At 37.1% G+C, this 10,132-nt stretch overlaps 2 protein-coding genes and 2 non-coding genes across 4 annotated transcripts; 3 read left to right on the top strand and 1 right to left on the bottom strand.

Annotated features, from left to right (window-relative positions):
• Positions 1-9: 9 nt before the first annotated feature.
• Arp5 (Actin-related protein 5) lies at positions 10-2,664 on the bottom strand. The gene is made up of 7 exons (XM_033467385.2): positions 2,406-2,664; positions 2,015-2,329; positions 1,662-1,942; positions 1,372-1,590; positions 995-1,296; positions 732-912; positions 10-657 (listed from the first exon to the last, which is right to left on the bottom strand). The coding sequence occupies exons 1-7, from the start codon at positions 2,506-2,508 to the stop codon at positions 34-36; spliced, it is 2,025 nt and encodes a 674-aa protein (XP_033323276.1). The 5' UTR covers positions 2,509-2,664; the 3' UTR covers positions 10-33.
• Positions 2,665-4,763: 2,099 nt separating this feature from the next.
• TRNAD-GUC (transfer RNA aspartic acid (anticodon GUC)) lies at positions 4,764-4,835 on the top strand. The gene has a single exon. It is a non-coding gene; the product is annotated as a tRNA-Asp (tRNA).
• Positions 4,836-7,982: 3,147 nt separating this feature from the next.
• TRNAD-GUC (transfer RNA aspartic acid (anticodon GUC)) lies at positions 7,983-8,054 on the top strand. Its single transcript has one exon. It is a non-coding gene; the product is annotated as a tRNA-Asp (tRNA).
• Positions 8,055-9,137: 1,083 nt separating this feature from the next.
• On the top strand, positions 9,138-10,035 carry Rpb11 (DNA-directed RNA polymerase II subunit RPB11). The gene is made up of 4 exons (XM_033467432.2): positions 9,138-9,332; positions 9,415-9,504; positions 9,593-9,767; positions 9,855-10,035. The coding sequence occupies exons 1-4, from the start codon at positions 9,280-9,282 to the stop codon at positions 9,888-9,890; spliced, it is 354 nt and encodes a 117-aa protein (XP_033323323.1). The 5' UTR covers positions 9,138-9,279; the 3' UTR covers positions 9,891-10,035.
• Positions 10,036-10,132: the final 97 nt, after the last annotated feature.

Below are 10,132 nucleotides of genomic sequence, written 5' to 3'. Positions count from 1 at the left end.
GGCAATAGATCAATTTGTATCCAAATTTATTTCCTATTCCATCTCAACGTCAACAACAGCATCTTCCACAATGATCTGCTCCGACGTCACAGGAACTTGTATCACAGGCAACGGGTCTGGAGATCTGGTGTAAGTATTGCTCGTCAAATGTTCCTTGAAATATTCGCCGCCTTTTTCTTCGTACTCCTTTTTATTTACAAGAAACTCGGGCAAGTTCCCGTTCAGGCCGAAGTCTCTGGCACCGTACCATGCGTCTATATTACTGTTCTTTGCTATGTTTATCTGAAAGTTGGAGCCGAACGGTCTGATCTCGCGAAGCTCGCGGTTCAGTCGTTCCAACAAACCCGGAAATCTAGTTGGCCCGCCAGTGAGAAATATGTTTCCCACGAGGCGTAGCTGTTGCTCAGGTGGGTATAGTTTCAGTACGAATTCGATTGCTTCAGCGATCCCTGCCTCCATCGAGCCTATCATGGACGGCTGGAATAATATTTCTGGGGCTCTCAGACGTTCCACCCCCACGTGCAATTGATGAGTTTCTCCTGGGACCATGGGAACGTTGGAACCGGCACCATCAAACTCCGGATCATGATGTCGTAGCACATCTTCCAATTCCAACAGCTTCTCCTGCTCCAATTCCGAGTCCGAATCTCCACCTTCCTGTAAAATGCAATTTCAATTAACACATGATCATGACCTATTTAGATATAACGGACTTTAAAATATTTACGAACCCGGTTGATCACTTTGTAAACATCCCAATCTTCGTCCCTCATGCCGAAGTCATCATCGCGTTTCTCTTTCCTTGCTAATTGACTTATTATTCGCATCCTTTCCTGGGCTGCGGCCGTTCTACGCTTCGCCATGTCTTGTCTGCGTTGCCTTTTCGCCATCCGTTTCTCCAATATTTCCTGCCTAAAAAGGTAAACTGAATTTTATTACTAGTCTGCGAATTTTGACCAGAAGAATTAACCATTTATTGCAACGTATTCTTTACCGTTTCTTTCTTACGCCGGCAATCCACTCGTCAAAGTCTTGTTGGTCCTTAGGTTGCAAGCTGGATTTTATCTTCGGTTTTTGTTCTTCCATTACTATGTTCTCTTCCTGGGAATTGGCTGCTACTATTTTTTGTCTCGTTCTTTCCACCTTTGCTTGCAGATTGTTTATCATTTTGATCAAGTCTGTTTCATTCGCGAGGGAATAAGTCTTCAGAGCTTGATCGAATTCGTCGGTCTCACCTTCTTCTAATAAATCTTGAACGGCTAACAATTGATTTAATTGCTCCTCGTCTTCTGCTAACTGCAAATATTAATTATTATGTTGGATGATGATTATTTAATGATGATCTTTTCCTATGTAACAGATATTACTGACCCTCTCTTCCCTTTTACGCGCATTAATTTCCATTAGTCTTCTAGCTAATTCCCGTTTCCGTTCTTTTTGTTGTTCGACTGTTAAACCAGGAGCATTTGCAGGAGCGACATAGGGCAACTGTACTCTTAACACGTTCGAGTCATAATGATCTGGATCAGCCCACTTAGAAATTTCATCTTGATAGTTAAGAGCTATCATTGAATGTTCGTGTATTAATTCCTGTAAATTGAAGAGTTAAACTTTTGTAGTTAAAAGTAACAGCACGCATGAGGACCACACGATTCATTTACTTCTGCTCTGCTCGGTGTTATAGCATTCACATGCACCGGATATTTCAGTTGGAGCAGTCTGTGCATATAAGATGTAATGTGATATCCACCAACATTAATTCTCCTTGCATTCAAAGGATCTGCTTTGCCATCTAATATTGGTATTATGTGTGTAGTGTGGTAACCGATACTGATAATTAGTCCGTCTGGTGGACAATTATTATGTTGATAAGAAAATAGGCAGTCCACTCCATACGCAATTGCTGGTACGTTGTAACATTCAAATAGAAGTTCTGCCATCACTAAAATTTATCAAGTTAGTAAATGAACATTGATTTTAAGAGAACAACATTCAAATGAATATTTTACATTACAATTTCGAGAATAATTGGGATTTAAGAAGGTTTCTGTTAAGATAATTGGATGATTAATAGTGCCTTCCGTGTCAATTCCCATGTGGGCAAAAGTATAATCAAATATTTGCTCCTGAGCTTCAAAGTGGGTTACTACATTTCTATCGAACTGCGTTTTTAATTGAAAACGAACAGCTTCAATGTTCGCAATATCGTTCCCAACCTGGGGATCCCCATCTTTCTTCCCACGCTCTTTTCTTGGCTTTGCAATCAAATTCTTAAATATCAGCTGAGGCTCTTTCTCGGTTGCCCAGCCCACTCTACAGTTATACGATCCTAATAGAAATTATTTCTTAATTTTCGTTACATAAGATAAGTACTGTATTAATTGCCAGTGAGCTCGTCTACTCACCATTGTCAATAACAAGTGGCGTTCCTTCAGTTTTTACTCTATCCGGATAAGAATGAATTATATCAGGTATAGCTCTTATGTCTTTTAATTCGAGGACCTCCATTTTATTAAACAGTGTTTGCTATTTACTTTACATCTTCGTGTGCAGTACGAAATCCCTTGCTTTACTGGATGTAATTTCTACTATGATGTAAACAATGGCAGACGAAAAATAAAGCGGCTAAGAAAAGCTCGTGACAATGACTATGGCAGGATGCCCAACTTACGCGACAGACTTCAGATCCTTGTAGTTGCATTACATATAAGATAACGAAACTTCGCGCAACCGTCACACCATTTATTCTTTACTTTTTCGATATCGGTACATCAAAATATGATTCACACTTAATCTTTCCAAGCTACTAGTTCTTAATTATTCATATTAATTATTGAAATATTTGTAAACTAACTAATAAGTAACTCTCGCCGGTTTAAAATTCGCGCCATTTTTATCCACCTCCAAATAGCGCCATTGAACGTAGTGATAGAACGCTCAAACTATTCGTCATAATCGACTGTTGGTAATTTTGTCTACCAGTTTCAGCGTTTTGCTACTACGTACAATGACGTTATTTGAAGGTAGATAAAAGTGGCGTGAATTTCAAAATTTTTTGCCGAAGACAAAAAACAGGGAGCATTATTTAAACTTAAATCTTACCTCTTTCCCGTTGAAATTGTTTCACTTTTGAGAGCTCAAATGGAATTACAGAAAAATTTTAAATCATGTTAAAGTCAAGATAAATCTCAAGTGTCGCAGGCGGCCCACGGTTTTCGAGGACAAGGACGCTATTGTTCTTCAGGGTCTGAAATAGGGATGACGTGAATGCTGTCTGGAGGAGGACTCAGGAGGAGAACGCGGAAATCAGTCATTCCAAGCAATTACAATTCCGTGCAGAACATATTTTGTATTAAACTTTTTTATCAATCCTTGCGTTTATTAATTGCAAATATGTAGTAAAATATTGGTGACGTGTAAAGTGATCAGTGCAACTTTTGTTTTTCAGTCTATTCTATGCGATCAAGCGATATATGCATTTTTTTACTGTTATGTAATTAATGTTCTTACTATTTTAAATTATATCTATACATTATTCTCATTGCAAATGCATAAAATCAGTTTAATAATAATAATATCAGTTCGTGTCATTATTCCAAATCTGCTGATAAGACACATCGATATATATATATTAAAGAATAGTCAGTGCCGGTTTAAATTAACCTATCGCGGATCAAGTGGTTTATTAAAAAATTAATATTAATTATATGCACATAAGAAATGAACTATTGTTTATGTACTGCTTACTTAGAAAAGTTTCCCGTAAAAACCTCGGTAATATAGTGGTCAGTATTCCGAAGTGCTGCAGTGAATACGCTAAATATTGATGACAACAGTGCATACAACAGTGTACGTGATTATTAAAAAGTGAGTGCCAGAAGTGTAAAAACCCTAAAAGGGGCACCGCCTACAGAAAAAGAATGTGATAGAAAGTGTTCAGTCACCAGTAAAAAGTGGTTTCACGAAGAACGCAAAAAGAAATGTTATCTTAAATTTAATAACAAACCAGGATTACTCAGAACTAAATAATATAATACTGAATCAGCAAATTAGGAACATTATAAAAGGAAAAAAACAGACAAAAAGGCTGAACTCACCGCCTACGATAATCTCAAGAAAAATAAAAAAAGACAGCGTCGTAACAACTAGTGCAAACATGAAGACTAACAACCAAAAGAAAACTCAAAAGCACAAAACAGCAAAACTACCGAAAACCCCTCATAAGAGGAATTAATAGAACAAAATAAAAACCTCAGCATGTTAGTCAAGAAACTAACAAAGCAGCTTGAAAAAAGTGTCACGCCGTCACCAATGTCTCAGGTAGAGAAAGTTGGGACAGAGGAAATGGAAATCGCCATCGAGAACCATACATGGACACCCGAAAAAAAACAGTTGGACCAGGGTAGCGAATTCAGAGGAAAATACGGCAGACTATGTACACAAAGGACCAAGCAGTGCCCCCGCTCAACCATGCCCCCCGCAGCGCCGCAGACGTACAGACGACGTCTCAACACACCGAGAGATATCAACAGGCACCCCTATGAGCGCATCGAACACAACGAACGCAGCAGGTAAAAGAAAGCGAAATTTACGGAACCTCGATGACCTCGAAACTTCGTCGATCCAAACATAAGATTCCGCTATAAGCTAACGCAACACGATTTAAAAGACAAACATAGAAACGACACAAACAAATATTAGTGTCTCGATTTAAATAATAATGTTAGTTAACTCGTTCTTAAAAAATTGTAACATGCAATCCATCCTCGATAGTATAGTGGTTAGTATCCCCGCCTGTCACGCGGGAGACCGGGGTTCGATTCCCCGTCGGGGAGAATATTATTTTTTTTCTTTTCTTCTTAATTATGTTTTCAACATGAATACATGTAAATTAGCTTCTCTAATCCTCCCGTCCTTCACCTCCCTATCCCCATTCCTCTGCTTCCCCCTAATTACATAAGATCGATCAAATATAGTTTTTCTCGCCATTTTTCTATATGTAATATACCAAACGACAGACCAAATCTCAATTTATAATACTTGACATCGCCCAGCAATAAGTGCGATAATAACATAACAGACCAGACCACGCGCACTTCAGGTTAGGAGTCATTAGTCTTTATTATATGTAACTTCTGCACTCCACGTTTTCCTTTTTTTTGTACGTTTTTATAAGGACATCTTTGTTATACCTTTTTTTTTTGTTAACTCGCTGTTTATGTATATTTTATTGGCATAATAAACGTATGTTATAAAAAAAAAGTGGTTAGTATCCCCGCCTGTTTGTACATTTTTCGTTATAAAAATATCTTTCATCCTCTTACCTCCTCATAACATATTCACCTTATAATTTCATAATATTCTCCGCAATACTAGTTTGTAACTTATGTTAAGACATCGCAGTAAACACATGCATTAAAATTATAGTCTAACCACTTGCACTGGCAAAAAATTCACCGACGCGTGTACCAGAACGATCTCCAGTGTAACTCGCTGGGAGGCGTCGCAGAAATCGAAAAAAGATTTATATTTTCTAAACTAATTTATTTTCCATTTTAGAATATGGGTTAAATATTGACAATTGTACGCTATGCAGTATAATGATAATCTGTGCTCTGGCAAACAATCCCACCCGACGTGCCATGCACGTCGTTTGTTTCTGTGACAATCGCATGATGACGTACATACCACGTCGTTGGCGATTCTGTGACAAAAGCATTACAACGTGCGTGGCACGTCTTTCCAGCGCAAGTGGCTAAGCAAACCAACTCTAGTCATAAGTTGATATAAGTGCAACAACCGGCGGTATTCTTAGGTTACCCATTAATCCTTAATTTAGTCTGAATTAATTAATTATACATAGTCATTGTAGGGTTCACAGCGAGTACAAAATAAAAAAGACAGCGTCATAACAACTAGTGCAAACATGAAGACTAACAACCAAAAGAAAACTCAAAAGCAAAACAGCAAAACTACCGAAAACCCCTCATACGAGGAATTAACACGTTGAGCGCCACGCATTTTTCTAAAGCAATCCCATTCAGGCCACGCGCGCCGCTTTTACGCGCTGGTATTGTAAGGCCGGTGTTTCCGATCGCAATAAAAGATAGTTTACGTTTGTATCGTGATACCTATAGGTATTGGTTCAACACGTTACGCGCCAAGTCTGTTTTGTTTTCTTTACCGTTTGGTCCGCTCAGATAAGATTTCTTTGAAAGAACACGTTACGCGTCAAGTCTGTTTTGTTTTCTTTACCGTTTGGCCCGCTCAGATAAGATTTCTTTGAAAGAACACGTTACGCGCCAAATCTGTTTTGCTTTCTTTACCGCTTGGCCCGCTCAGATAAGATTTCTTTGAAAACAAATTAACATTATTGAATTTCGGAAACAATTAGCAGTCCATCTTACAAGTTGTGACAAAGAAAACATTCCACCGAGCAGAATTGCAAGAAGATCCAGAAAAAAACACAAACTCGAAAGAAAATCGGGAAAAGTCTCTGAAGTTCGAAAGTACTGTAAATTGTGTTATGACAAAAATGTAAGAAAAGATGGTAGAGTGATGGCAAGGAGAAAGACCAAGCGTGTTGTAACATTTTGTAATACTTGTAAAGGAAAACCATTTTTATGTTTGCCATGTTACAATGAATCCCATTAATCCTGAAATGATACCAAATTAAGTAAATTTTAAATATAATTTCTGTAATTCCGTAAAATAGTGTAAAATTTTAGAGTTCTCATGTTACACGCTGTCAGCCATCGATGGTTGACGCGGCCTGAACGGAAAGTCCAGTGTCAGCCACCGATGGCTGACGCGGCCTGAACGGAAAGTCCAGTGTCAGCCACCGATGGCTGACGTAGCGCTCAACGTGTTAATAGAACAAAATAAAAATCTCAGCATGTTAATCGAGAAACTAACAAAGCACCAATGTCTCAGGTAGAGAAAGTTGGGACAGAGTAAACGGAAATCGCCATAGAGGACTGTAGCGACCAGTCGTGCGCACAATGGAAACTTCAGTCCACGTGCAAACGACCAGCGTAATTTATGACTCTCCTTCGAAGAAGCTGTTTTTGAGATGATGAGTCCCAAACTTTGACAACGCATGTTCGCAATAGAGTTTTTTTAGAGATATCTCAATAGCTAACCGAGACCGTCATAAATTAGGCGAGTTTCTGAAGGGTACTTGAAGCGGACCCAGCGACCCAAGAGCCATGTGGTCCGACGCGGGTGACCCGGAGGAAAAGTTCCACACCGTTGTCACGTACAGTTCACTATCCCCTCCGATTACCACGCCGTCCCGAAAATACATAAGCGTATAGGAGATATATACTAGAACGTAAGGGAGAGAGAGAGAAAGAGAGAGAGAGAGAGAGAGAGAGAGAGAAAGAGAGAGAGAGAGAGAGAAGAGAGAGAGAGAGAGAGAGAGAGAGAAAGAGAGAGAGAGAGAGAGAGAGAGAGAGAGAGAGAGAGAGAGAGACAGGCGGTACAAACGGCAAAATAAACAACGCTGATTGGGAACGTGTGGGGTTAGCCAATCAGGGTTGTTCAAGAATTTTACCAGGGCAAACGGCCCTAAAATCATCCTACACACATCATCCTACACAAAGTCTCATCCTCGAACAAATAAAAGAAATCATAGAAGTCACAGTAAACACACAAATCACACGCCTTTTTAACACAGATCCAATCTAACAGTGACAGAATCGACATCATAGCACAAGCACTAGATATAGAAATTTAAATGGATTTAAACGCCCTCAACAACAATATAATACTACTCAACAAATCCCTACGGAAAAAACATATCACCACATATTAAAAATAATAGATATAAACTTCGACGATCGAAACATAAGATTCCGCTATAAGCTCACGCAACACGATTTAAAAGACAAACATAGAAACGACACAAACAAATATTAGTGTCTCGATTTAAATAATAATGTTAGTTAACTCGTTCTTAAAAAATTGTAACATGCAATCCATCCTCGATAGTATAGTGGTTAGTATCCCCGCCTGTCACGCGGGAGACCGGGGTTCGATTCCCCGTCGGGGAGAATATTATTTTTTTTCTTTTCTTCTTAATTATGTTTTCAACATGAATACATGTAAATTAGCTTCTCTAATCCTCCCCTCCTTCACCTCCCTATCCCCATTCCTCTGCTTCCCCCTAATTACATAAGATCGATCCGATATAGTTTTTCTCGCCATTTTTCTATATGTAATATACCAAACGACAGACCAAATCTCAATTTATAATACTTGACATCGCCTAGCAATAAGTGCGACAATAATATAACAGACCAGACCACGCGCACTCCAGGTTAGGAGTCATTGGTCTTTATTATATGTAACTTCTACACTCCACGTTTTCCTTATTTTTGTACGTTTTTATAAGGACATCTTTGTTATACCTTTTTTTTTTGTTATCTCGCTCTTTATGTATATTTTATTGGCATAATAAACGTATGTTATAAAAAAAAAAAAAAAAAAAAGTGGTTAGTATCCCCGCCTGTCACGCGGGAGACCGGGGTTCGATTCCCCGTCGGGGAGTATATACATTTTTGTATATTTTTTTGTTATAAAAATATTTTTTATCCTCTTATCTCCTCATAACATATCTACCTTATAATTTCTTAATATTCCCCGCAATACTAGTTTGTAACTTACATTAAGACATCGCAATAAACAAATGCAATAAAATTATAGTCTAAGCAAACCAACTCTAGTTATAAGTTGATGTAAGTGCAACAGCCAGCGGTATTCTTAAATTACTCATTAATCCTTAATTTAGTCTGAATTAATTATACACAGTCATTATCTTATGATATATGTATAAAATTGTATTTTATTCGTACAAACAGTTATAAAAATAAAGTTCAACATCTAGATTGAAAGCGAGAGATTATCCCAAGCCCCTACTTCTTGACTCAATACATTTTACGTTTAAAGAAATACAAATTATGATATTGTTCTATGTATATCCTTATTAATAAAATTTGTAAGCAAACTGAGTTTTTAACATTCCAATAACATTATCTTAAATAGTTCAAATGTTATTTTTTTCTAACCAGTATTTTTACATTCAAGTTTTGGTAGCAGAGGACGCCTTGATGTTCGAGTATTATAAAATGTATATTTGTAGAGAGCACTGCAATCGCAATACAATTTCGTTAGATCTGTCAGTATTGCGTTGTGTCTTCCTATCAGAAATTGAATTTAGTAAATAAAATACCTGAACAAATTTATATTTTTTAGAGTACGTTGTAATTTAAGAGCAAGATGAATGCTCCTCCGACCTTTGAATCATTTCTCCTGTACGAAGGAGAGAAAAAGTGAGTATCGTAAATTAGTTAACCTATGATTCACGAAATTTCGAAGTGATTTGTACATCATCTTTGTATAATTTTAATTTAGAATAATTAAGGAGCAAGATACTAAAGTTCCCAATGCTGCAATTTTCACAGTTAACAAGGAAGACCATACGCTTGGAAACATGATCCGCAAGTATGTTCGTTTAGTGAACTTCTTAATATATGTAAAATGGTTGGAATAGCCTAAATATGGACATTAATAATAATATGTTATTCAATAGTCAATTATTAAAGGATCCTCAGGTTCTGTTTGCTGGATACAAAGTTCCACATCCGCTAGAACACAAATTTGTGATCAGAATACAAACAACATCAGATTATACACCACACGAGGCTTTTATGCATGCAATTACAGATTTAATCGCTGAACTTTCGTTGTTCGAAGAGCGTTTTAAAGTAAGGATCAATTACTATATTATTTTTAAAATCTCAAAAACTATAAATTATTATTTAACTATGAGTTATGGTTAAATATTCTTTTAGGAAGCTATCAAGGAGAAGAAAGAGGGTCTGGATTAAATGATAGCTTTTCTACTTATAGATACTAGACTATGCTATAAATAATTGATCTATATATACCTACATATAATTTATATATAAGACAACTGATTTAGAATGAATTTTGTATATATGAACAACTAAATAAAAGAAAGTCAAACACAAATATTACATTCATTTTGAATAATGGGAAGTGTAGAGGCAGATTATGATATTTCTTTTAGGAGCATTCTAATTATTTAGATATTTCTACATACTATGTA

The sequence above is a fragment of the Megalopta genalis genome, chromosome 1, assembly GCF_051020955.1.
Source record: "Megalopta genalis isolate 19385.01 chromosome 1, iyMegGena1_principal, whole genome shotgun sequence".
NCBI classification, from domain to species: domain Eukaryota; kingdom Metazoa; phylum Arthropoda; class Insecta; order Hymenoptera; family Halictidae; genus Megalopta; species Megalopta genalis.
Note: the sequence above shows the minus strand (reverse complement) of the source record. Positions and strands in the feature narration are given on the sequence as shown.